The sequence below is a fragment of the Sander lucioperca genome, chromosome 6, assembly GCF_008315115.2.
Source record: "Sander lucioperca isolate FBNREF2018 chromosome 6, SLUC_FBN_1.2, whole genome shotgun sequence".
Lineage (NCBI taxonomy): Eukaryota > Metazoa > Chordata > Actinopteri > Perciformes > Percidae > Sander > Sander lucioperca.
Genome location: NC_050178.1, coordinates 39,190,942 through 39,218,922, shown reverse-complemented (window position 1 = coordinate 39,218,922; position 27,981 = coordinate 39,190,942). Strand labels below are relative to the sequence as shown.

At 40.6% G+C, this 27,981-nt stretch overlaps 2 protein-coding genes and 1 long non-coding RNA gene across 6 annotated transcripts; 1 reads left to right on the top strand and 2 right to left on the bottom strand.

Annotated features, from left to right (window-relative positions):
- Positions 1-307: 307 nt before the first annotated feature.
- Positions 308-7,041, bottom strand: LOC116035427 (protein transport protein Sec61 subunit alpha-like 1). Of its 2 annotated transcripts, XR_004897585.1 has the most exons (13): positions 6,902-7,041; positions 5,989-6,056; positions 5,829-5,894; positions 5,638-5,716; positions 5,265-5,396; positions 4,971-5,080; positions 3,521-3,674; positions 2,809-2,969; positions 2,482-2,679; positions 1,628-1,819; positions 1,460-1,536; positions 722-1,347; positions 308-655 (listed from the first exon to the last, which is right to left on the bottom strand). XR_004897585.1 is itself a non-coding variant. In XM_031278438.2 (12 exons), exons 1-12 carry the CDS (start codon positions 6,906-6,908, stop codon positions 1,161-1,163), a joined length of 1,431 nt encoding a protein of 476 aa, XP_031134298.1. In that variant the 5' UTR covers positions 6,909-7,041; the 3' UTR covers positions 308-1,160. The 2 variants fall into 2 exon arrangements, 1 of the variants encoding a protein (XP_031134298.1); XM_031278438.2 differs by having other exon boundaries at positions 308-1,347.
- Positions 2,112-19,924, top strand: LOC116035446. The gene is made up of 3 exons (XR_004101369.1): positions 2,112-2,121; positions 4,903-4,911; positions 19,838-19,924. It is a non-coding gene; the product is annotated as an uncharacterized LOC116035446 (long non-coding RNA).
- On the bottom strand, positions 17,967-27,647 carry LOC116035436 (inositol hexakisphosphate kinase 2-like). 3 transcript variants are annotated; one of them, XM_031278477.2, is made up of 6 exons: positions 27,282-27,647; positions 24,827-25,136; positions 23,224-23,404; positions 20,737-20,897; positions 20,062-20,237; positions 17,967-19,398 (listed from the first exon to the last, which is right to left on the bottom strand). In XM_031278477.2, the coding sequence occupies exons 2-6, from the start codon at positions 25,113-25,115 to the stop codon at positions 18,781-18,783; spliced, it is 1,425 nt and encodes a 474-aa protein (XP_031134337.2). In that variant the 5' UTR covers positions 25,116-25,136; positions 27,282-27,647; the 3' UTR covers positions 17,967-18,780. The 3 variants fall into 3 exon arrangements, with proteins under 3 accessions (XP_031134337.2, XP_031134326.2, XP_031134315.2); XM_031278466.2 differs by lacking the exon at positions 27,282-27,647 and adding an exon at positions 27,034-27,199; XM_031278455.2 differs by lacking the exon at positions 27,282-27,647 and adding an exon at positions 25,349-25,460.
- Positions 27,648-27,981: the final 334 nt, after the last annotated feature.

Genomic DNA, 27,981 nt, shown 5'->3' with positions numbered 1-27,981 from the left:
CTAGTGGAAGTTAAGTGATTAGTACAAGCTGAGTTATAAACCCACCCAATGGACATAAACATGTCTACTTCTAGGGGCTAATATCAGAGCAACAGCCCTAGTAAGTTGATAACTATGTCAAAGCTTGTTGCAGGTTTTTTTTAATAGTCTTACTGCCCTTTAGTGTCAAATCCAGCTTTAACTATCAATTACTTTTGCTATGACCATTCGGTTTCTATGCCACTATACATTATTCATTATTTGACCAACAAATAGTATCCTGTAGTAGGTCACAGAACATGCAAGGACAAAGCACAACAAATGGAATAAAAACTAAATCCTGTTGTTTTTTTTTATTAATAACACAATTATGTCTGTTACATAAAGTAAAAACCAAAATGAAAACCCCTTTTCGTCCCTATCAAACCCACCCTCCTCCCGACCATCTCGGCAGTATTGTGCAGCGATTCAGTCTGGGAGTAAAAGAGCATGACGACACAGACAAACACTTTCCTTTGAGGACCAGGCAGAGACAGAGGACATATATAAGACCAGAGTGAATATAAACATAGTCCATGATTTAACATATCAAAATAAAAAGGTAAATAAAAACCACCAACAGCTTGTCTGAGATTACCATAATCCTAATCAGGATTACAAGCATATTTTATTTATACTTTTCACATCCTACTATAGGCCCCCAGAAACCTCAAGCAGGACTGCTACTTGTGATGAACATGACATGGTTTTCTTTCAACTCCCCCGAAATGTCCAGGCAGTGCTTTCAGCTTGAAATAAGCACCAACACATTGTCGTTGTCCTAGTGTTCTTTGAACATGCTGCAATGAACAATGCCTGAGGTAGGTCAAAGACAGCACCTCACCCTTGTGTGCATTTAGACATTCTTCAGCTGATAAGAGAGCCCGCAGAGAGAGGGGTAATAGCTATTGGAGTAAAAGGACTGAAGACACACAATACTATGCTCAACGCTGGGAAACGGTTTTCTCAGCATTGACACGCTGGAGAGGTAATGGTGGAAAACACAGGTGGTGGAGAAAAATGACCTATGCCAGCTGCAAAATGTACCGATTGTGCGAATTGCAAAAAAAAAAAAAAAGCAAAATAAAAATGATGGGGGGTGGATGCTTTGTGTCTGATGTGTGTCAGAAGGTTGGAATTTTCTAGAAAAGCAGCGCTCCCATGCTGCCCATTTCGCTCTGCTCCTTCACAAAGATTTCAAAGTACTGGTAGATGATTGTCACAGCCAAGAGGATTCCTGTACCCGAACCAATGGCACCCAGGAAGTCAGCCATCACAGACAGCCCTCCTATGCAGAGGCCACCAAAGGCAGCAGCTGTGGGGATGTACCTGTGAATAGTAAATCCATTATAAATACATGAAAATTCTGGAGGACAACTTTCCATATGCTGCAAGCAACAAATGTGAAACCTGAGACTCTGTTTGCAAGGTTGCTTTGTACCTGTTAAGCTCGTGCACCATAGAGGTCTCTCTGTGTCCCCTCATTACCATCTGCTGCTCCTTTAACTGCTTCGCCACCTGAGACACACAAAGTGATAGATACGCAGGTTCATTTCATGTGGGACTGACAAAAAGCAAGTTGCAAATGCTTGTACAAACACAGACTTACGTCTTTGGCAGAGGATCCTGAGACCTCAATCCAGGTCTTGGAGAAGAAGGCGCAGGAGCCGAGCATGAAGACAATGTAGATAACCACGTGGACCGGGTCATCCAGGACAGAACCAAACGACTCTGGAGGAGAAAGGTAGTAGCAGAGACCGCCGACTGGGTAAGCCCGAGCTGGTCCACTACTCGTGGAGTCCTAAACAAAAAAAGATTTAGTTAGTAATGGCGTTTTTCCATTACATGGTACCTGCTCGACTCGCCTCGACGCACTGTGCGTCCGTTTTCCATTGCGCATTTTAGTACCGTATCGTTAGTATCGTGGCTGGTCGTCTTATATAGCGGCGCCGTAGTAAGCTGCCGTGGCCTAACGCAACACACACACAGAACGTTGAAGGTGTGTTGTTGTTGCCACAGCCAGAAGACACATTTTGTTTCAGAAGAAGCTGGAGGCAGCAAAAAAAAGCACAGCTGGCTAAACTATTTAAAAATGGCGGGTTTGTTCAGGACACCCCCGTCTGTCGCTTTCACGTCACCTTTTGGTATCGCCTCAGCTCGCTTGGAACCTCGACAGAGGTGGTACTAAAAAAAAAAAGTACCTGTTAGCAGGTACCAGGGACTTTTTTTCGTAATGGAAAACCCAAAAAAGGCGAGTAGAGTCGAGGCGAGTCGAGCAGGTACCACGTAATGGAAAAGCGCCATAAGATGCTGCAAGTCCATGGCTAACTACAACACATGGAACCTGACGGGGCCCTTTTTATGAAAATAACTAGACTCATTAATACAATCTCCAGGTCTTTAAACATGTCTCAAAGACTGAGACTGGATGTGCTGGAGGCAAAACACGCATTATATACTTACAGACCAGGTTCCCAGGAGGTTGACGAGGAAGTTACCGCTGAAACGCGTTGAGAGCATCTGAGAAATTACGTAGAGATTGGAGACGAGGGCAGACTGCAGGATGATGGGGATGTTGGAGGTGTAGAACAGTTTGATGGGGTAGGTGTTGTACTGACCACGGTAGCGTGCTGACTTTATGGGTAGGTCCACCCTGAAGCCCTGGTGAGGTAAGAAAGCGTGACCGTGAGTAAGCTGATATTTGTTTCAAAACACTGACATCCAAAAGCCTTTAGTGCAATAAAAGCAGGTAAAACACTGGACTGTATTTAGTTGGTGTTACCAGCTCACCTGGAAGTATATGACCACTGCAAACACAAAGACGGTGGCGATGAGGTTCATGAGGTTAGGCAGGTTTTGTCTGTAGAAGGCCTCTCTCAGGGCACGCACCTTGTCTGTGCGGGTGGCCAGAAGATGAAAGAGAGCAATGATGGCTCCCTCAAACTCAGTACCTGGATAAAAGACAGGGGTTCCAGGGTTAGCCATTATAATACAGATGAAGATGTAGGGATTGACCGATGTGAATTTTTTAGTGCCAATACCAATTTTTTTTCCATCAGCCTTAGCCAATGACCGATACGGGCTGCCGAATTTCTTGAGCCGATACTGCTTTTGCTCCCTCAATTTACATCATAAAAACGTAAGACCTGCCACACTGGATTTGTTTTCGGAATCTGCTCTGCCATTTCTTCAAATAATAAACAAAAACACAGATAAGTGTCACTTCTGCAATCATCTTACATTCATATCACCCAAATTATGTGTGCAATGTGCATCATATGGATGGGTGCAGTGTCTCCAACACAGAGCTGCCTGTGGACGCCTGTCTGTAAATAATGCCGGGAAAAAACTATCAGCGAACGCAGCAGCCGTGTATCGGCTGATGCACGTAAAAACGCAAATATCGGCCCAATATATCGGCCGGCCGATAAAATTGGTCCATCACTATGAAGATGTATCTCCTTTATCAGCTTTAAAATGTGTTTGTTCCCAGTACCCATACCTCTGCCTGTGTTGACAGTGGTGGGGCTGAAGGCCTTCCAGACAATCGTCTCACAGATGTTGGTTGCAATGAAGAGAGAGATACCCGAGCCCAGACCATAGCCCTTCTGGAGCAGCTCGTCCAGCAGCAAGACTATGAGACCTGCAACAAAGAGCTGAAGAAACAGACAGGAGGTTTTGTATTGAGCCGATTCAGGCAGACAACCAGCTCTTTCAAACAGCTATGTACAACAAAACATTATGACAGTCACAATGAACCAGCCAGTAGGGGTGTGCAAAAAAAAAATCGATTCATATTTGTATCGCGATTCAAGCTGTACTGATTCAAAATCGATTCATAGAATTCCATATATATATATTTTTTTTTTCATTTTGTAATGGCGTGTATACTATTCTCCAGTCCTGAAATGAGTTTAGCTCGCCATTCCCATAGATGGCAATTCGTCAAATTCACACTGACGCCTGGGCACTCTTGTCATAATCAAAAGAAGAACGAGTGCAGCAGAAGTAGTTTAGTCGGCGCAAACAATGGCAAATCTCACAGAATCATGCTATATGCAGGCTTTGCAAAGCGAAAGTTAAGTATTTTGGAAACACCACAAACTTGAGAACTCAGATGGTACGGCATCACCCAGAGATTAACATTAAAGACGTGGACGAACAACAACCTAAAGTACCTAACATGCCAGTCAACCAACGCACTCTTTCAATGCTCTAAACTCCCGCCCAACTCTGAACGAAAAGCTCTTTTTATTGAACAGTTTTATTTTATACTTGAATTAAATGAATTTGAAAGCTGGCCAAAGCTTGGCACTTTGCAGTTTTTAGTTGCAAAAGTTTTTATTTTTGTATGAAGACATATAAAGTAATATCAAACTACATTTAATTTGTTGTGTTTCTTTTCTTTTAAATTGTACTGCAAGCACATGGGAAAAGTAACTACATTTACATACTGTGAATCGGGTTTTTTTTAAATCGAGAATCGTTTTTGAATCGAATCTTGAGCCTAAAAATCGATATTGAATCGAATCGTGACTTTTTCTGAATCGTGCAGCCCTACTAGCCAGGGTTTGAATTTTCTGATTTCGGCCTATCTCACAAAGGAAGATGATTAAGATGTCATCTTAATTTGTCGGTTTGCCTCAGGGGAAAAAAATAATGTAACGGGAAAGTATTTACTGCACAAGAGCTAACATGCTTTATATTTAATCTCTAAGTGCTTCACACAATACACAACATTAAAACCAGGCTGGCTGACATACTACTATAAAGAATGATAATTAAATATTTGGCTGTCAAATGTTATTTTAGCAGGTAAGGGTTAAGGTTTTTTTATTTTAACACCTGTATAATATCAGACAAAAAACCTAAACCTTAGAAAAGTGTGTGTCTGTTTCAAGATACATTTTCAAATTTTAGCCCGGAGAGCAGCACTGAGAGTTTGTATTAACCTGGATGATGATGAGCAAGCATATCCCAGCACCCATCTCTGAAGGGTCTCCATACATGCCAGTCATAACATATACAATGGCCTGTCCAATGGTGATGATCATTCCAAACACTGCAAAAACACAGAAAAAATTATTTGCAATTGGCAATCTTGCATGGACAGCTACTACTGATGGTACTGGGAAACTGAACAGTGTATTGTGTCTGCTATCTTTAAAGCAAATAAAACATCATCACAGGTTTAAAGGTATGTGACAAGTTCTAAAAATAGCAAAGGTAGCGAGTAGTAGACCTACATTTCTGAGCTCCATTGAAGAGGGCTCTGTCCTTGGGAGTGTCTCCCACCTCAATGATCTTGGCACCAGCCAGAAGCTGCATGATAAGGCCTGAGGTGACAATGGGTGAGATGCCCAACTCCATCAGCGTACCTGGAGGTAAACAGATTAGTGTCATGGTAAGCCTCAGTTAGTACAACAATAGCAGCAGCACCAGAAACAATGCCTAAGGGCCTACGTCTCTTGACCTTTGACTCATCACATAAAATAATGAGATTATGTCAGGTCTGATAACAACACTGGAGTTTGATTGTTTTTACTTGTTGGAGCTGCACAGGACATAAAAGAACTCTGTGATTAACCCTGTTTAACATACAGCCTACGATTCAAGCACCTCTGTTGGAAGCCAGGATTACTCTCATCCAGTAGAAGGGATCTGCTGAATCTGAAGACATGATGCCAAAGAGAGGAATCTGAATCAAGGAAAAGATACAAACCAGTGTCATAAACCACACACATCATCATGAACATGAACAGAACCCACAGCTTGGTTGTCATTAAGGTTTGTCATCAACAGATACTAACCTGGCAGCACACCAGAAAGATGAATAGTGTGATGGCGGTCCATAGTACCTTTTCTCTAAATTGAATCTGCGAGGATTAAAAAATGTGCAGATGTCATTCAAATCGATTCATATATGCACAGTGTAGACATAATGCAACATAATAAAATAAATAAACATACCTTTCGTTCTGGTTTTTGAATTTCTGGCAAGACCGCACAGAACGGCTTGATGACCTCCAAAAATTTAACTGCAGAAAGAGATTAGCAGACATTAAAAGACAGAAGTTACATTGCATTTACACCACACACCCACAGTATCACATACAGTAGGTTTGTGTTATCTTGAGTTATTGGTCTTCTTAAAATCAGGTTAGTTTAGATGCTACGTCATCACTAACCACCAGCTAAACAGCTGCCAACATTACTGGTCAATGCAGCAAAAAGCTGTATTTTCTTAGCAATATCTGGATAAACAAACAATAAATCTGAGCAAGGTTGGAGTAACTAGTATTCAGTGTGCAGTCACTTTTAGACCGTTTCGTCTTGGAGTTGATCAGCTGTGTCAATCACAATCACTGAAATAGACTTTGACAGCAAGCGATTTAACATATAGCCACTGAATTCTTTTCTGGCACTCGACTAGTCAATTTGGCATTGCAAATCTACCAACGTGCACCAGCTGCAAGTGTCTATACATTAACGTTAACTATCCTGGTTGCACAGTCCATTCAGCTAGCGTGATGCTAACTAAAGTTAACGTTCAATCACAAAACGAGTGAGCAATCACTTTAAAACAGGACGCGTGGACGCCTATTTGAAAGACAAAGGCAAGATGTTAGAAGTGGGCTCTGAATGTGAAGCTCTGCGTGTGTGTGTGTGCAAGCTATCTCAGAAAGACGGAATTTGAAAGCTTCAAATTAGCTCCAGTAATAAGCTAGTTCCAACTATCCACCTAGCGTTAACCTGCCCAAGGTTAGCTAGCTAATTAGCTTGCCGGCGAACGCTTTAAGTCCGTTATTGTTCGAGATTAAAAGGACGACAGGTATTTTCGACTACCCTCAACACGTGTATACAAGAGAAGAATGTCACTTACTCCCCATAATGTCCGTAGGCCGAGTCCTGCGGTGTTACTGGTTACAGTATGAGTGCTTAGCGGAGTCGGTGTGGCCCCATCCAGCAGCCGCTCCGCCAGAAAAGAGAGAGGAGAGACACGTCACCAGACAAGCCGCTAACACACGTCACATCTCTGAGACAGAGACCCTTCATGTTGCACACAGAAGACTGTGTACAGTCGTATCATAGATATAAAACTGTTATACTTTAAAGTTGTGAATTGAATAAATAAATTGCCTGCTGAGAAAAGCGTTTTGGGCATTCACCATTATGGGGGGGAATTAATTAACCTGCACACGCATACGCATTACATATATGGTCGTATGTATGAAAAACATTTCCAGTCAACTCGGAAAACGCACGATTTTAATGTTTAACATTTATAATTTACAAATAGGTCTTCCATCCTCAAGAAGGCGCCATACTGTTTAATACAGTCTATATGCTCCAGACTCATTACTAGCTTTGACCAGTAGGCTATGGTTTGAGCCGAGCCACTCCTCTGAGAAAGATCCATGAGCACGAACCGTGCATGTAATGAAATATATTATGAATAAATTCAGGATCAGGCCAGGAATGGATGAAGACAAGACAAGTGTAGCCTATACTGAAAAACTCCCAGAAGACAGATGATACAAAACTGTCATAAAGTAACCACCAGTCTTGATAGATAGATAGATAGATAGATAGATAGATAGATAGATAGATAGATAGATAGATGCACCTTTAGCATATCACCTAAGTGTGGCAGCAGCTAGAGTATAGTTTACATTGTTTATAAAAGTGATGACATTTGTGTTTGGTAGATTATTTCTCTGTGGTAACAATGCTTTTTGGCAATAAATCTTATACCGTTGGAAAGCCTGTTTAGTTCCCTTTCAAATGGGGCACCATTTGAAAGGAACATGCATTTGTGGAATGAGCAGCAGCGCTGAGTATGTGGGTCGCGCCCATGAAAAATTTGCCAAATCTTCTCTGCCAATGTCAAACAGCTTATTCTGCCATTGACTCGTTTGGTGTTTGGTAGATTGGATGATTGAAGTTTGAAGAAACAAGACATATTGACAATTTAACCATTTATTCATTTCACAAACAGGAGCCTCAGTAGCGTGTGGAAGAACCATACACAGCCACAACAGCCTGGCACCTCCTCCTCATGCTGGTCACCAGCCTGGTCACACTTGCAAGTCAGCCAACGTGGTTGTGTTGGTCACTCTGGCACGAACAGCACGCCCAAGCTGATCCCAAGTGTTCAATGGGGTTGAGGTCAGAACTGCTGGCAGGCCGTTCCATCCTCTCCACTCCCACATTCTGGAGGTAGTCTCTGATAAACCCCGCCCTGTGGGGGCGAGCGTTGTCATCTTGGAGGATAGAGTTCGGTCCCAGACTGTGGAGATATGGGATTGCCACTAGTTGCAGAATCTCATCTTTATTTCTCTCTGCACTGAGATTGCCTCCAGTGATGACAAGCCTCATTTTTCCAGTGAGGGAGATGCCGCCCCACACCATCACACTGCCTCCACCAAAAGGTGTTACCCTATTGGTGCAACAATCAGCATAGCATTCTCCACGTCTTCTCCACACTTTGAACCTACGATCCAACTGCCGTAGGCAGAATCATCCAATCCACCAAACACCAAACGAGTCAATGGCAGAATAAGCTGTTTGGCATTGGCAGAGAAGATTTGGAAAAATTTTCATGGGCACAACCCACATACTCAGCGCTGCTGCTCATCCCACAAATGCATGTTCCTTACAAATGGTGCCCCATTTGAACTAAACAGGCTTTCCAACGGTATAAGATTTATTGCCAAAAAGCATTGTTACCACAGAGAAATAATCTACCAAACACAAATTTCCTTACTTTTTGTGCTAAGTTTATTTACCTTGTTCAGCTTTGGTGTCCTTGTTTTTAGCCATAGGCCTAATATAGACTATCTATCTCTGTATACATTGAGGGCAACAAAAAGCCAGGGTCAAATTCCTTGTTTGTTCACAATTAGTTACTTGGCCATTAGGCCATTAAAGCTGATTCTGACTCTGATTCTGATACCTTGGCATAGTATGTACTATATGACTATTATTGTTTTGATTACAATATATTGTAACGATTGTTGTGTGTTATTGTTGTTGTTATTTATGTTTTTAGCAGTACAGTGCTACATATAAGAGGATATCAACTATTTAGTGGACTTTTTACAGTGTTGTGTACATAATTTCCGAATGCATTTAGTTCTAATAGAATTCTGAGTGAAGCAGTCTCAGTTTTTTCTCATGCATCATTTCTCTTGAAAGGTTCTCACCACTAGAGCTCAGTGTTGTTCCAAGTCAACTTTATTGTCAATTCTGCAATATGTGCAACACACACGTGTGTGTGTGTGTGTGTGTGTGTGTGTGTGTGCACGCGTGGGGTACATGAAGTTAGGTGGAATTCTATCAGATGAAAACAAATAGAGAGGGAGGCTGTTTGTGTGTATTGATGAGAATATTTCATCACTTCCACTACAGTGGTGGAAGAAGTATTCAGATGCTTTACGTAAGTAAAAGTAGCCTACTAATACCACACTATAAAAATACTCTGTTACACGTAAAAGTCCTGCATTGAAAATGTTACTTAAGTAAAAGTATGTATGTATCATCAGGAAAATGCACTTAAAGTATTAAAAGTAAAAGTACTCAATGCCGAAAAATCCTCCCAACTTAGAAACTGGAAACGATCAAAACAGTTGTGTCAATCAACTAAGTGATTAATCGGCTAATCATTTCAGCTGGACTTGTAGGCCGTTATATTGTTGGGCAGTTTAATTTATAATAAAACATAATATGTTATAGTTTTATAATTTTGTGTGCAAACATTTTAATTTGGAAAGTAACTAGTAACTAAAGATGTCAGATTAATGTAGTGGAGTAAAAAGTACAATATTTCTCTCTGAAATGTAGTGAAGTAGAAGTAGAAAGTGGCATGAAAAGAAAAGACTCAAGTAAATGACAAGTAAGTTCTTCAATTTTTTTGACGACAAGCAAATACCACACAAACCCCCTCCAGTCTGCGTTTCACAGTTTTATTTATTTATTTGTATTGATATTTTGAAAAGACCACAGAATAAAACACATTACATGTACAACACCTCATAACTTTCGTTCACTGTCCCATTTTTTAAAAACTGAAAACACAGACAATATGCTATTACACAAAACAAGTGGAGTATAATAAACCTAAGTCATAAACACAGACGCATGCCTCCCCTAAATTAAGCCAGGCTGCTTGCAGCTTCAACATGAGATACATTCGTGGACAACACAAAAACATGAGAATGAGTATACTATTTACCTCTGAATCTATCAATTCATAGTATCAAGTGCCAGTAAAATTTAAGCCACAAATTCCCTCTATTAGGGCCAGAAAGGAGCCCCAGACTTGTTAAAAAAGATATATTGTCCCCCCATTACTCTATGTATCTCATTGAAATACACAGAAATACAGCATGTGTACAACAGTACTAGCTTCTTTCTCACATCTCCAGCAGGTGTGCTTTTCACTGAGTTTTGACTAACCTATTACTGTACAATGCTTCCTGTCAGTCATAAGTAAAGTGGTCGACTTCAGCTTCGATGTTTCAAACAGAAGTTATTATTAGTTGGGAGGGAATTTATTTCTGAACAAATCACACTCATGTTTAATGAAAACAGAGCCACCCAGAAATGACTGCAGTGCTTTAATGATCCAATAAGGATAACACAGCCTAATACAACATGTGTAATCAGTCCTTCAGCACCAGATAATGCAAATCGTCACTAACTAACAACTATTTATCAACTTTTTGTACACAAGATAAATCCATGCTAAAACATGAATGCTGATCCATAGTTTTTTGAAAGCCTGCTTAGTTTCCCTGTCCCTGTGTGTACCCGTGGGAGACATTGTGTCTGTCTGCAACCTTCAATTATGTGTGTTTCAGTGTGCGCCTAACACATGGAACCCCGGGCAATGGAAATAGACCTAGGACCATATTATTTACATTCTAAATTGGGATAGAGACCAACTAAAGTAAGAGGACATGTTGTGCCTCAGGCCCAGGTGCTCAAAGAGAAAATGATCATGGATTTCTCTGTACCCAGAAATCAGCATTAAATCCTCTTTAAAACTCTAGATCCCATTATCTTAAAACATGCTTTATAAACTTTGATATATGATCAGATTAGATTAAACACTTAATTGATCATTAAACCAAGTGAAATTATGTGAGTAGAAACTAATTTACAGTTAAAGCAAAGTGTAAAGTCTAGTTCGTTCTGTTATGCACATAAGTATGAATCTAGGGTTGGGTATGCAAGTCATAATAAACAAGAATCTTAAAATGTCTTTTTGTATGTAGCTACATTTTCACAAATGGGCTAAAATAACTAAATAATCAACCAATCAACCAATCAATCAACCAATCAATCAATCAATCAATCAATCAATCAATCAATCAATCAATCAATCAATCAATCACATTAAATCATACAAGGCACAGTAACAGTCAGGATAGTAGCCATAAGTTGAGCTCTTGGGGTAGCTTTCCTTTAAGTACAGGCTGAAGTTGTGGCTAGTTGTTCCAAAGATACAAACGGATCATTTGTAGCATTTCTGCTGTGACCTATTTGACACACACTATTTCATTGATAAAAAATCTCTTTGTTGGCTACATTCCAGAAATAACTCATGGCATATTTTAAAATCAATTTAGCACATAATGTCCATACAAAAGTATAGAAGTTCATAGAACAATGGAATGGCATTTTCACACATTGACACAGTAGGCTTTTGGTGTGTGTTGTGTGCTGTGTTTTATTTTTTCTGTACTATCAAAGTACTGAGACAAAATTTTAATGAGATTCACATAAACATGCTACTTTCACTAGACGTTGTGCTACTTTAGAGATAGGTAAATGTAAAAATTGAAGTGCTCCAGCGCGTATGTGGAGGCATGATTGTGCAGTTTTCATCAGTCAGTGGGCAGTTAATTAGCAGACAATAGATAATAAATAACTAAAATAAAAAAATAGTTACTGGCAGGAAATATGCTTTAATATGCTTTATAAAAAGAAGACACTTAGGAACTCTTCCTTTTACATTTATCTATATCTTTAGTTTTCTATAACGTTTTGTTTGATTTAGAATTTATAACTGTATTGTACATATTACTTATCTTTGTTATCTTCATTTGTATATATTTCTTATATTTTATTTTATACTTGTTGAACGTGTCCTTATTGCACCGTGGGTCGGGGAGAAACATATTTTCAATTGCTCTGTATGTCTGGCACATATTGCAGAATTGACAATAAAGTTGACTTGACTTGACTTTAAAGCAAAAATACTGTCAACAGTACCCAGACTGGAAAATACAAATATGAAGGGCTTATGTTAACCCACCACTGAGGATAGAGTCTTGTCCATAAGTAGGGGAAGGGGACAGATATATTTTATTCATAATACGTTTGTTATAATAACACCATGTCTGGCACCAGTCTATAACTAAAACTACGTCAGACTGTGGACAGCTGAGGCTCTGTTTGGAAGCCACAACCACTTATGACTAATAACTGTTTCACAATGGTTTTATATATTCATAGTATTTATCTATTTTTTTCAAGCCTTAACCCAAACTCCTGTAATCCCCAACTAATCCAATCGAGGCCTGGCAGTGTGACAGTGTAATGCGAGGCCAGAGTAAAATTCATGGAGTAATTCAAGAGGGCAGAAAGTCTATCTTCATTTGACCTTCATGGGTGAGCTTGGATAAAGAGTGTGTTGAGTGTTAATCTGTGCCTCTGATGGTTCATTAAAGTAATTAAAAGGTCAGTGTAAATGAATTTGACAGAGTGGACCCGCATGCCGTCGGTACAACAGGGGCCTCAGGCCAAGTCGAGGCCCGATGCCTGGCAGACAGCCAGCGTTATCTAACACTTACACCTTAGCTCGATTTTGCTTTTCCTCTCTTGATTTTGTTGTCCATTTCGCTGCCTTTCTCTGCTTCTGTGACTGGACGAGCAGACCGAGCCTCCGTGCACTGTGTTGTCATTCCAGTCAATTTGATTTTATGTGGTTATAACCTACTAGACGTGGGTTTTGTTAGTATTTATATGGTTTAACTGCAGAGGCTGTAGCCTGTGCATGTGTGAGAGCAGGTTCAAGCGAGAGTAGGGATTTTTTGAAGTGAATGATTTAGATTGGAATGGGGTCATGGTGTGATTTTATCTTCCTGTGATAACTAATCCTTGGTTTCTGTTACATTATGTTGTAATATTTGTTCTGATTATTTGATAAATTATTCCTGGAGGCATTGTTAGTCTCTTGAGTTTTTTATTTTTATTTTTATATTCTTTATTTATATGATATAGACTATTTTTACTTTTATATACTATTTTTTAGCATGAGATTGCTGTTTATACTTCAAGTTTGAGCTTGAAATTTCATTCTCAACCATAGGAACAGAAGTTTAACAAAATAATAAATTTTCTTTTCTCTCCTGCAAGTTCCACAAACAGTTATTAAATGGACTTTGAGTTACTATTGTTTTTAGTCATGCTAGCGGCATGGCTATAAGGATGCAGATATTGGTAAGTGAAGTCCTCCACTTTGGTCTAGATTAAAATATCCCAGTCTAACTATTGGATCTATTGCCATGAGATTCTGTACATACACGCATTAACATGCTAAACTAAGGTGCTACATATGACTAACATTGACTGCTAAACATCAGCATGTTAGCATTGCCATTGTGAGAATGTTAGCATGCTTGCTGATATTAGCATTTAGGCAATGCAAGGCAGCTTTATTTGTATAGCACATTTCAGCAACAGGGCAATTCAAAGTGCTTTACATAAAACATTAAAGAGCAGATAAAAACAGATAAAATATGAGAATTAAAGTTACAGTGCAGTATAAGAAATTAAACATTAAAGAGCAGTTAAAAACAATTAAAAATATAAAAGCAGATAAAATACAAGATTTTAGGCTGCTAGTATGGGACAATGTATAAGGCGTTGCTCTATAAACGTAATCCACCCGCAATCCTTGCCGTTCCCAGAACGGGCCGGTCCCACCGGTCATACTTTTTAATTCTCTTTATATGCTTATATAGATTGTCATACAGTTTCAACAATGCAACTTCAGTATAAGAAATTAACAATTATTTAAAGAAAGGCAACATCAAAAAGAAAGGTCTTCAGCCTTGTGCCTTAGTGCAAAGTAAAGTCTCACAGCTCCGCTAGCATGACTGTAGACTCTTATGTCTTTGTGAGTTGTGACAAGTTGGCCTGATTAGTTCAATCAGGGCAGCAAATGGGAGCTGCATTTGAAAAGAAATCCTTTTGTACAAAACGTGTGTACACATCGTTGCTCATACTGTATGTATGTGTATGGAAAAGGAAGGGAACTTTTTTTTTTTAATATGACAGACTTCATTTATCACAGGTGCAGCCATTTGTTTTAATAGACATAATTAGCTAAATGGAGATCACCTGTGTGTCGTCAAAGCTGTCACTCAAATGCAGCCTCATCTTAATCACATTTGTTTTGTCTGCATATGAGTGAGAAAGAGTAGAAAGGCTTTTTTGTCTGTTTTTCCTGTCTTTCTTCTCTCCCTCATAACATTATTGACCCGTTTATGTAACTGCCTGTGCTGAGCTTGTCACTAGGGATGGGCGATACCACACTTTTAGGATTCGATACGATACCGATACTTTTTCTTGCATTTTCATCGATATCGATACCGATACCGATACCGTTAATTTCTTATTGCCAATTTTTGTCAGTAAAAATATTATTACATTTAAGACAAATCACAAGACAAATACAGACCATTTATACAAAATGTATTATGGTCAATACATAATAAAATTAAAAGTAAAATAAATAACATAAATATGAATGAAATAAATTAAATATGAACAAAAACATACACATTTTCAGGCCCTTGGCTGTGTCGCTGTCGGCTGTGTCGCACGTTGACGCTCATTCGCTCGTCTCCTGTCACGTGACATGGGCCAGCTCAATACGCCGCCAGGTACAGGGGTGTCCCGGCACATAGTCATTTAAGTAAGTAATCTAAAACAGCTGAAAGTAATGCATACACCCCCAATTATTATTTTTTAGTTTATATCGATATTTTTTTAAGGAAATCGATGCCAAATGAGTAGCATGAGTATATCGATCTATCGATACCACAGGATCGATACGCCCATCCCTACTTGTCACTATTGAGTAAACTCAATTTAGCACAAACAGAATTGGCTGTATTCCTGAAGTTCTCGCTTTCCTTCGACACTGCGCTGCTCATTTTGGCAGTCATGTTCTACTCAATAAACTATTCTTTTAAACAAAGTGTAAAAACACTGTTTGATAAAGACACATTAAAACCTAATGAAAATATTGTACAAAGACATTTTGGTATGACTGATTGGTGCTGTCTTAGGGAATAGGGAAAGCTAAATAGCACCTCGTACCTTGGCCACAACTGTGTTGACTGGTTGAAACCTCCACTCTGTTTTCACAGCCAAATACAGCAGCGTCCACTGCATGCTTGTACGTTAAATAATGTGACTGACAAGGCAGCAATTCTTAGATGGCAGTGAGAGGATGCAGTGGTGCGGAGGCTCATATGTAAGAGTCATCGGACAGCCTTCAGACCACATAGATTGGTTGTATTCACTAATTTCCCTTCTTAACCAAAAGGTAAAAACTGTGTGATGTTCTAGGCCATGTGTTGTTGTTTGTGTCTATAAGCATGTAAAAACAGAGAGGATGTGGTGAGTTTATGCAAGAGGAATTCGGCTTAAATTATGTAGCATCTATCAGGATTTAGGGTGAGAAAATGATAAATAAATTCAAGGACTTACAAAAGGTGTAAAACATGCACAAACTCACATACATACATGCAGCCTCAAATGCAAACACCCAAAAATAAAAATAGAAAGCTTTGCATGTTTTTCCTAATGTTTGTGTCCTGTCATATCTGTATTTGAGAGGCTGTCAAGGACAAGTCCTATAAACATCAAATAGCCAAGAGGAAAGTGGAGCTATGGTACTGAAACATAAATTTGGTTTGGACTGTCCCCCATATGCAGGAGAGATGTGGAATAGTTAGCTGCCTTTCAACAGTGTAATAAGCGAATAAGTGCTTCAAAGTTATTAGATAATCATGAGGGTGTGGATAATGAGTGAACTGCTGAGAGATAAGGAAATGAGTTGATGGCAGTGAACAAACAAGGGAAATTAATTTTGCATCATGCATGATATTGAACTTCAGTTGGTACTGTAAAGGACAACCTTTGCCAGGCAAAGTAATGGAATTATTGTTTTTGGAGGTTAGAAATACGTCAATCACAGGAACAATGTACAATCACTGACTGAATGTTCATGAGATGGAGCAGACTTGATGAATGAATGAAAAGTGACAGAGTGCATTCATATTTTGATGAATGGGGGGCGTGTCTCTTGTCGCCCAAAAAAAGCTATGACACTGTTTGACTTCCAGCAAAGGCTGCTGTTGCCATGGTGATTTTAACTGTGGTTCTGCAACTGATCCATTTGCAGTGGCAACCTTTATAAAGAAATGGGCTAAGAGGACGCACATGCACACACGTGTCATGTGGTATGCAAACACTATGATATAGAATAACAGTGAATCTTAAGTATGTGCGTGGTGTAATATACATATGCATACACACAATATGACGATAGAATGTGATAATTTTGATGGTTAAAAGCAGCCTACTGATCCTGAGGCTGTGACGCAACATTGGCTACCACCCCCCCCCAGTAGAGAGAGGGGGGGTTCTTATTAATTAATTAATTAATCTTATTATCACTCTGCCATCACACAGCACAGAAACATCACATGCATATCCTGCTTCAGGTCTGACTGTGGCTCTGCAGCTGATCTTTGGCATATTGTGGTCTATATGTGGCGTGTAATTACAGTATGTGCTCATAAACCACCCTAACCTGCCCTGGCCTGGACTCTTAAAGATTAGAGTGTCTGTGCTTTACTGGTTTACAGTCCAAAACCCAGCCAGCATGTAACATATAGTGACATGCAGGAGGCCACTATTCTTTTTCAGCATTACCTGAAACAGCCTTCATAATATGATGTACTACTCTAACCGATATAAGTGTTTTAACTGTGTCAGATATTAAGAATCTAATTTAACAAAATAATGTGTGTAGCTGTGGTAGGGTACACCATGCATTAACATTGAATTGTGAAACATCAAAATGTATCTTTAAAAAAATGACAATTCACATAAAACTGTGCTTTATATTTTTCGTTGATTGATTTAAAATGTGTGTGTCAGATGGACGTATGTGGCAGCAGTAGAGAACATTCCAGAGAGAGGACACTGATGTGGTAATGGTCCGTGCTCTGTTGATACAAGCCTGTCTGCTTAATAGCTCTTCTCCATGCCGACTGCCGCTACTCCTCGCATGACACAGAGCTTGTGACTCTGAGAGCAGATTGTTCATCTCCCCTCGGTCTGCCTTAGACTGGTTCGAGATGACCAGGACCGGCTGAGGCAGCCCAGAATGTCGTCATCCTCCACTGAAGCCATAACAACCCGTCTCTATTTTAACATCCCTGCAACAGATACATTCTTCTAGACTCGGGGGAAACAGGTCTAAATATATGCTTGGGAAATCTTGTGTCATGGCTGCACTCAACATTACATTATAGGCCTCAGGCTTGGCATTTGCTTCAGTTATTTATCTGCACAGCAGGTGGTAAGAGTGGGCCTGCTCATATTGAATGCAGTCCTATCATACTTTCCACGGTATTTGTAGAGATATGAATTATAGTCATTATGTGCTTGTACTGACTCGTGCTCAAAAAGCTGTCATTTATGCACACACCCAGGGGACGACCTCCCATCCTGGATATTACATGAAATGTAATTGCTGCAACATTTAAATTTCCCATAAGCAGGAAGTCTGTGGTTTCTTTCTTTAAGCTCCTGACCTCGTCAACAAGTAGCAGCACATATAAAAGAAGACACAAATGTTAACACAAACCCAAGTCTTTATTTTCCTCCCCAACAGACTGTGGACAACACATACTGTACATACAAGGTAGAGGTATTTAAATGTCAAATAACAATATTAATTAATGTCATTATCATAACATTAATAACACGGAATGTAGTACTCTTCATTCGCTCTCTTTTTTTAAACTTTCAGTTTATTTTATGAAATATGTCAAATAAAGAAATAACTCTATATCATCTGTCCCTGATACTTATATGAATATAGTCTCTTTAAGTAAAGATGAACAGGGAAAGAAGGATGGCAGAATGAACAGGCAATAAAGAAGAATGGAGGGTGTGTGCTCACTACCTTTTCTCCTATCAGCTCTGTCCTCATATACGCTCTTTCACATTGCCCCATCCCAGTGTAAACACACAACAGAATGTGTTTGTGTGTGCAAAATGCTGACGCCTTCTTTGGAATCGGAAGTAAGAAAAACATTTCTACTGCCTCGAGACTTCAAACTGCTTTTATTTGCTGCCAACCCTTTTGGTCCCAACAGTGAACCGGGTTAAACAGAATGATGACAATGGGTAAATCACTCCATCAGTCACACAGATGTCTCGTCTATGTTATGTGCAGGTCTCTTTTATATCCCGAAGATGGACACACACAACAGAAACATTGAGAAGCACCAACGGCAGAAACAGGAACTGGGTCCAATGAAAGACCAGCTACAACAAGGTCTGATTTTGAAGTGGAGAGGAGAAAACTCTCTCCGCTTCTGTAGTCCAGTCCTGTTCTGTGTTACTGTGCATCTGTGTCTGAATGTGTGTGTGTCACGTCAGTCTTCAGTCCGTGCTGTGGTTCTCCAGCTCGGAGATGATGGTGATCAGGTTCTGAAGACCAAAGATGTAGCCGCTGTCCAGGCCCTTGTACACCACGCTGTCCCCTTCATAATGTCTGCAGGTAGTGTGGGCAAAGTCTATCATTCTTACATCCACCAAGGGGCTACGGGGGTTTGAGCGGGACAAGCGAGCCTGGCGGACACCTGAGATCCCGCCACTGGTGCTGCCATCGCTAGACGTGGAGGGTCTGCGAGGAAAACCAAGTGCACCTGCTTCTTCACCCACCTCCTCCTCTTCTTCCTCCTCCATTTCTGGTTCAGCCTCCACCTCCTCGCCCTCTTCTTCTTCTTCTTCAGAGAGGCCGTCCTCAGTGCTTTTTTGGTGGGGTGCTCCGTCGTAGATAATGAGCAGGGAGCTGGAGTAGAATCGATAGGATTCACAGGCTTCCAGGGCAGCTTGCACCTCTTGGAGCCTGTGCAGCACCGGGGCGAAGAGTTCGCGTCGTAGACGCTGTCCGCTGTGAAAGAACTGGAACAAAGCTTCTTTGAAGTCTGGCACAGTCAGCCTGCGGCCATGAAACTTGTTCATGAACATCAGCTGGCCCGTGTCATACTGGTACACCTGAAGGGATGGAGAGACATAGAGGGGTTTGAAAAGTAGAGAAGGAATAGTGACTATGTTTATAACACCCAATATTAGTTTTCCAACAAGGTTTTGTGTCTTATTCATATTTTTTCCTAGTTTCTGCTTAAATAATCATGGCAATGAAGGAAAAAGTATTCCAAAATGTACAGATCAACTGTTTTGATTGGTCATCATCAGAGATGTTGAACAGAGGTTCCATTGTTCTCAAATAGTTAATGGCCAGTGGGTGACCTTTACTGATTTAATGGCCAAAGACAAATCTTAGTGCCATTTGGTGCTTGACAGGTGCTAATTTCAGGCCTGTTGCAGGGTAGATTCATAAACAATACATGGTAGTCAGGTTATTAAAGGAATAGTTCCAAAATGAGACAAACAAGATGTGTTAATTACAGAGCCTAAGAGGTGCTGGTAGTAGTTGGACAGAGCCAGGCTGGCTGTTTCCCCCAGTTTCCAGTTTTTGTGCTAAGCTAGGCTAATCAGCTGCTAGCTGTAGCCTTATATTAAACAGATTAGAGAGTGGTATAGATCTTCTCATCTCAACTCTTCACCAGAAAGTCAATAAGCGATTTCCCAAAATGTCTAGCTATACCTTTAAAACAGAGCCATAAACACTAAAGCCAGTGTTGGATCAAAGCCCACCTGCATGCCAGAGAGGCAGACTCCTATTATGGGTGCTGTGCTGTTCTCACACTTGCGCATCTTCCTGGCCTTTTTCTCCTCCGTGACCTCGTCTCCATACTGTTGTGTGCCCATCTTCACGTCCAACACACACGGCAACGTGTGGCGCCACGTCAGATTCTCCAGCAGGATGAATTCTGGTAAACTGAGTCAAGGAGGCCAGAGTCAAAAAGCCGTGGCCTTTGTTCTACACTAATCAGCTTACAACATACAACTGCTCGACATGGTTAGATAAAAAAACGTGTATATTTAAGCTTTTCCTTCCACAGGTTTCACTGCATTCACATGAATGCTATAATCCTTACAATACTGACTGTACAGGCAAGTCACAGCAAAATAAAGGAACTAATGGGAGGGCTTTGGAAGCACAACTCCACAAGGCAAAGACTTTGATAGCTAGACACTGTATTAGATAACAGGCACCAGGTGCATGCTGGAGCCTCTGATTATCATGTATACTTTTCAACTGCATGTAAATAGGCAGGTGTTGAGGTGTCGTTGTGGCTCAGTTGGCTGGGGCGCATGCCATGTCCCTGGAACCACTGAACAATAATCCTGTCTAGTTCCACTGTGATATGGAAAATTGCCAAATAGGAAGAAGAAAAACTGTGTAGTTCTCAGTCAGTGAAAGGATACTGTATTGGTTGCAGTGCATGGCCTCCTCTTTTAGCTTCTGCAGGTGCTGCTGTTGAAGTGTGACAGTCCAGGGTTTTTGTTTGAGCTGTGGTACAGCATTACTGTGACTGCGCTCCAGTCTGTAGTAGAACACCTCAGCCTCCTCCTCCAGTTTGTGAACACTGGATGGCAGACGGAGAGAACATCATTAGTTTTAGGCACACAAAAAAAAAACAGACTCAGTATCTGCTTGTGTATGTGGTTAAAGCTTTAGTGCGTAACTTTTGAATATTAATGAACGTCCGTTACATTCAAGTCATGTCTTTGTAGACAAATGTCTTTGTTCTATATATTTCCTGTTTGTATCTCACTTCTGGTTAGTCACCCTGAAGAAGGCCTGTGGCAGCAACACGTTGGTGCGTATTTTTTACTTTTTGCTATGCCATCAATAAAGGCTTTTTAAAGCAAAACTAGAGAACTTTTCTCGCTTCGGTCCCCCTACAGGTTGGAAGCGGAATTGTCCATTACATTACATTATGCAAGTTTGCCAGATCGGGTAGCGGATCTGTAGTTCGAATGAACTGGACAATGTAATGTAATGGACAATTCCGCTTTCAACCTGTAGGGGGACCGAAGTGGGAAAAGTTCTCTAGTGTTGCTTTAAGATTTTCTTCAACAAGAGTGCCTTGGTTTTCATGCTGTTCTGATACCATTGCCAAATAAGTTGATACAAAGCTAATTAGAACTATCAGCTCCACAAAACGCTCTCTGTATTTCTCAGTATGGCTATGTTTAGAAAATGGTGTCGTCCGGCCAATTTCGCGCGCAGAAAATCGAGCAAATATAATTACCTCTTCTGAAGAGTCCATCATGTTTTTTTAATCCTCCATGTCCTCCTTGGTTACAAGCAACTGGGTAGAGGAGGGGGGAAGGCTTGTGTCATGTGGATGCGCCAACATTTTTGTTGTCATTACTAATAATTCCTCATGGGGGAGACAGAAATTACGCACTATAGCTTTAAAGTAGTCTATTTATGTGGATAGTAGAGCACAAAACAAGAGGGCAGCAATGATATATTGGAAGAACCCAATGGAATAGTGTCTTTCAGTCACTATCATCCATCCAAAACATTTAAAATCAACCTCATCATATATTTTGCCATCAACCAGTATCAGCCTTCCAGCCTTTCCGCCACTCCAGGCCAGGGGCCTCATTTATAAAACTGTGCAGCGAATTTGCGTCAGAAGTAGCGTACAGACTAAACACAGGATGTGAGTACGCATAGAAATATTTGGATTTATAAAACCGTCATACGCCGGATTCATACGCCGGATTCCCTTTATAAATCACAATCGACTCTAAATGTGGCGCAGCTTTGGTGGCTTCATGTCATGGCCATAATTGCCCTTAAACAGTCAGTGAAACGCCCCAAATTAATATGCATCCATACCGACATCATGTGCACAGAGGAAAACAAAGCAAAGGACTTTCACTCAATGTGAAGCTGTAGTTCTTGTTAGAGAGGTGGAAAAAAGGAAAATATGTTTGTGTTATGTAAAACAAAAATAAAACGATCTAAAGCCATGACCATATTGACCATATTAAAACGATGTGCTCCGCCAGACGGAGGCATCGAAAACAGCATCAGTCTATTTGTCCTGTTTATCGTATTATTCATGAGAATAAATTCCATAACATGCCAAAATAATTACAGAACATTTGAGTTTTCTTTGCAAATATATTTGTTTGAATATACAATAGTAGCTTGTTTTATTTTGTCTTGTTGTTTTTCACCGCAGATGGATCAAACAGGTGTTTGTGTAGGATATTAACTGTAAGAATGGCTTTGTGAATTCTTCATATCATCAATAAAGGGAATATTTCGATTTTCACAGTGGTTACACAATGGTCTCAGATTCACACAGTTTCACGTGTTTCGTCCATCTGGCGTCGATGTTGCAGTTTCTCATTTCACCCGTTTCTGTGCGTACGCCTGGGTCAGAGTGTCCATGGAGGACCGCACATTTTCCCGTCAAGTTGGCTTTTTATAAATCCCAATTCTTGCGTAGAGCTCGCACGTCTTCACACTTTTGTGCGTATGCCACGTTTATAAATGAGGCCCCAGGGCTGACTTTTGTGTTTGTGTATATGCGTGGACATGAATCTATTGCAGTTATGTAACCCTGAGGCTGTGATCCTCTCTCTAACTGCCAAGGCCAAGGATCAGCCTCTAACAGTTAGAGCCTTTTATGCCTTAAGCATGGATGTGTAAGTCAATGTGCGTGTCATCAGTCGATTTATGAGTCTTCAGACTAAATATAGTTGTCTTCACCATTCATGGAAAACTAAAGATTGTTTTAAATACAGTACATCATGGTTGGTTCTGAAGTGATCAATGCATTATCTTTAATTTAATTTACATTAGCCTTGATTTAAGTGTGAAAGTGACTCACTTTGCCCTTGCTTGTTGATGCATTGACTAACCCTACTTTGTCTCTTTCATCTCACCTCTTGTCTTTGTCTTTACAAGAGTGGCGGCTTTGGCCATCTTTGCTGTGATTTTCGCCGTCCACAAGCGGCGAGGATGCCATCATTTTCCCCCACATGAGATCTGGGTCACTCTTGAGGGGGTAAGCAATGAGGCAAAGGTTTCCTTCTTCATCCTCCTCAAAGCTCACTGACACCACACCTGAGAGCAGGACATAGAGGGAAACAGAAAGACACCTGTTAGACATGTGTGTCATGGAGCAGTGAAGAGAATACGTCTCTCATAAAGAATCAAAGCACAATAAAGTTGCCAATAAAGATAACACAAGCTCTAAAGTGCTAAGAATCTCTTATTCCCATCTTGTTGCTTTTTTTGCAGCAGTTACACTTATAGAGTACTGTGGGTCTACATCGACATCTGTTTAAGACATCTGTCCTAACAATACCTGGACAAACCTATAACAGGGAATGGGACAGATAGTGAGCTATCAAAGCAACACAGAAAATGACAGAATGGAAGAACAATCAGTCAATATCAATATGCAGGCAGTGGGTTGTAATTTGTATACACAAAACAGACCATGCTTTTAAGTAGGTCTAATGCTAAAAAACAACATAGAGAAGATAACAGCTCAAACACAAATGACACAAGGCTACAAAATGTAAGTTATATGTGTTACCAAAAAATCTGTTGGACAGAGCCAGGCTAGCTGTTTTCCCCAGTTTCCAGTGTTTGTGCTAAGCTACACTAACCAGCTGCGGGGTGTAGCCGTATATTTAACAAACAGATATGAGAGTGCATATAATCTAAATCTCCACCAGCAAGTCAATCTCACACAAAATGATGAGCAGTATACAGTACATGAATATCATACTGAAACCACAAAGCATCACTGCACACATACAGAAAAAAAAATATGATGCTTGTCTACAGGTTTCAGCTATAGATGAAGAGCACAACAAGTAATAATCAGCAGGAGAGCAAAGGTTTCCCGAAGCTTGTTTGTATCATAAACAGCCTATCCTCCCCATGGTGTTTCCATAATATGGCTAAAGAAGGAGGGAAAATAAGGTAAGAGAGAGAGGAGGACTGAGACTATAAGTAAAAAATAAGGATAAAGAGTTGAAACTGCTGAAATGAAAGCACGGTTGCCAGAAAATATTAATAGCAAAGCAATGGAAAGGGAAAATAGAAAAATACGAGGCTGATTTAACATCAGTGCCCATGTTCGTGCCTATGTTGACCTTTTCAGATGACCTCATAGTGGATTTCCAGAAAAAGAAATGGGGGCAAGCCTGACTTACCTGTGTTAGTACAGCCTCCTACAAACAAGACATCACAACTGGCTGGCCTGTTTGTAGGAGGCCCACTTGCAGTCTCAGCTGCAGCACCCTGTGGTACAATTTGACACGTGCTGCCATCAAGCACAGAGAAACAACACTTGAGCAGACGCAGGGAGCTCTTTTTTTCTAAAAATCTAAAAATGTACACTTTACACACAACGTGCAAAACTTCATTTCCCACCTGATTTGCACATATGCACATAGAGCAGTGAAATAAATAAAGAGATATGCATAACAACACAACAAAACACAGCAGCCACATGCATTGCATTTGCATTACCTCTATACTGGGGGATAAACTTCCTCATGGAAGCAGGCACACATTTGTAGAATTGATGTTCGCGGGGGATGAGGGGTTTGCAGATGGTCTGCTCCCCGAGGCTCAAGACGCAGCAATGTCCCCCCACCTGGTGCAGGAAGGGCTCAAGCATCACTCCTTTCTCCATGTAGCACTGCTGGTGCTGCAGCTGGCTCTGTTGCTGCTGCTGCTGCTGCTGCTGCTGCTGTTGCTTTTGCTTTTGCTCTAAATCCATGGCCTTCTGGGCCTGAGCCTCCACAGCCGGACCCATCCCCTCGCCCTGACCACACTACTGTGGGCATCAGGACAGGAAGGAGGAAATAGAAGAGAAACAATAAAACGCCAAGGTTTAATGGATATTTAATTCCTTTTTAATTCCTTGTCTGGCAGTTCTTGTAGCTGAGTAGAAGCAGAAAGCCACAGACAGTCCTCTAAACGTTGCGGTTTGGACTAGTGCTGCAGCGGCAGATAAAGCCAACAGAGACAGATCCTGCTTGTGCCTACACTTCAGACTGAATGCTCTCTGATTGCTGAGAACTGGCTCTCCACTGGTAAAGCTCTCACACTGGGCCCACCCTCATCACAAGCAATCCTCCAATCAGGAGCACCCAAAGCAGGCTGTTGGCTGGTAACCCTTCCAGGGAAAAGAGCAAGCAAACAAAGACAGGGATGGGAGGGGGGTATCTGGGGGAAGGGAGAGAGGAAAGAAAAAGAAAAACAAGGAGGAAGGACAAAGCTGAACCCAGCTCTTTTTCTCTTTTTTTAACAACCTAACATAACAAGCATCACGATTTCTTCATATAATTATAATTATTTCATTTTGCATGTGTGTTTGGTAAAAAAAAACTTAAATAATGTAAAAACATCAAGCACTATCTACGCGTGACTTCCTGGCCCCTTACCTAAGTCATTTTCTTATTTGTTGCAAGAACTAAATATACAAGATTCTTCATCTGCGATACATCAAAATATTTGGTCATATTCCTGGTTAAAAAGTGGGATATACCAAGAATAACTATTCTAAAAATAACACAACTCTACAGACCCATATATTTCAATTTAATTTAGAACTGACCCGAATGCTTCGAAGCTTCGATCGTTTCCATGGTTATCAATGTCAGAATCAGTCTTTGAATGCTGTGTTCTTTTCTCTTTTAAAATATTAGCCTATATTATTTAATGTGTCACCCCCAAATATTCAGAATAGCCCATTAAATATGGAATAGTAATCCAACATTATTCATTTATATACATCTACATTACATTGCTGTTTGTTAGTTTCTTCTATGACAGCAAGATTCAAAGATTCAAAGTTACAGTTTTTTGGAACATAAACTACAGCAAAGCTGATTCGTTGATGATTGGCGATTTAAAATCACACCCAGTTTACGACACGTGCATGTTTTGGCTTGTACATAGGGGCAATCTGCAGCCCCTTGAGAACATCAGCACTATTGCGAGGATATCTTGCTAAAACCCCACAGAAAGGACCAGAAAACAAAACTGGATCCATCTTCATTGCAGTGACTATACATGCTACACACAAAGCCACCATTCAGACCATAACTGCAGCATGAGAGTACGTCAACTGGGTCGATGTTTCATTGTATCAAGGCTGTGGCAGCGCCAGAGGGCTTTACAGCACATTCAGGCATCCTAGAAATGTGATCGGCAGATATGTCTGTATTAACGAGAACGATGGTTGGTGAGGGTGAGGGGAGGGGAGTGCAGGAAGGAAGTGTTGGTGAGGTCTGTCTTTTGCCCATGTGTGGCAATGGACATTGGAGGAGGAGGCTAATATGAAGGTGGTGAGTGAATTTAGATATAAAACAAATGAAAGATATAGAAAGAGGCATTAGAGGGTAACGTGAAGGGCAAAATAACAAAGAGCACACACAACACACACACACACACACACCACACACACACACCACACACACACACACACACACACACACACACACACACAAATATATTTGGATAGGTTGCATAGTTCTTACTTCAAAACAAACAATCTACTCATCCATACATAAATGTCTTTAATAAATGTTATGTGCATGCTCAGTATTTTTCATGGTTCTGAGAACTAGTTTGTTGTGTGTTTTTGTACTGCTGACCTTCTTCAAGAGCCTTAAAAGATTAAGGATGAGACAAATAATCTGAATGAGATGGCTTGAGTCTGGATTTACCTGGAACGATTTAGGCGGTGTCCAAGGAGAAACGTGCGTAGACACATCGACTTATAGTCATACCTGCAGAACACTCGGAAGCCATGAAGATCACACATGCAGTCAGGCAGAAACAGAGCAACACATGCACAACAATCAAATACAAAGCACACAAAAACAATGAATCCCTGGAAAAACACGTAAACACAAACACAAAAGCTCTACCTCTGCTGGCCTGGCGCAGTGCAGTGGAGAAAGGCTGATCTTACCTGTGTGGTGATTTGCGAGGTCATTTTCCAGACTGATCTACTCACATGACATCACACCAGATAAACCCGCTAACCAAATGCTCATGGGTCACTAAACACTTAAGCCCCCACTAAAAATACCACATGATGTAGGTAATTCAGGCTGTGGACTAGCTATTAATAAACAGTTTGCTGCATGCCAAATGCAAGAGACAAATAAACACAGGGATCATACAGAGGGGAAACAATTCACTGGCTGCCACCACAGGCCAAGAGGACAGACATTGAAGTGGAAAAAAACTCACTTGTCAAAACATCTTTGCCCTCAAAGGGTAAGCTATTCAGGGTAATCTAAAATATTTTATCGCTTGCTTATGTTCTTACTTCAGTCTTCAAATACAAAGTTATTTTGTTTATTTCTGAGTGATACAATAATGCCTGCAGATCCATACCATACACGATAGACCATTAAAGCTGGGGAAGGCAGTTTTGTTTTGCCTCTTTGGGCAAAATATTCCATAATAACCTTTCAGCAAATATAATTCAAGTGTTCTGAGAGAAAACTAGACTTCTGCACCTCCTCTTGCCTGTGACGGGAGACTTTTGCCAAGCACAGATCATCTCAGAGAGCGGGCATTCCTGCCAACCATAGCCAAAATAGAATGGCATCGGGATCAAAATCACAATCGGGACGATTGAAATGAATGACTAGTACTCCATT

Excerpts from the sequence above, each read along its gene's own strand:
- LOC116035427 (XM_031278438.2), bottom strand. Across the intron at positions 5,397-5,637 it reads AATCCTGGCTTCCAACAGAG|GTACGCTGATGGAGTTGGGC; the intron begins GTGCTTGAATCG and ends GTTTACCTCCAG. Across the intron at positions 2,970-3,520 it reads CACTGTCAACACAGGCAGAG|GTACTGAGTTTGAGGGAGCC; the intron begins GTATGGGTACTG and ends TCTTTTATCCAG.
- LOC116035436 (XM_031278477.2), bottom strand. The coding sequence starts at position 25,115 with ATGGGTCCGGCTGTGGAGGCTCAGGCCCAGAAGGCCATGGATTTAGAG. Across the intron at positions 20,898-23,223 it reads TGTAAAGACAAAGACAAGAG|TGTTCACAAACTGGAGGAGG; the intron begins GTGAGATGAAAG and ends TCTGCCATCCAG. Across the intron at positions 19,399-20,061 it reads TCTGCCTCTCTGGCATGCAG|GTGTACCAGTATGACACGGG; the intron begins GTGGGCTTTGAT and ends CCATCCCTTCAG.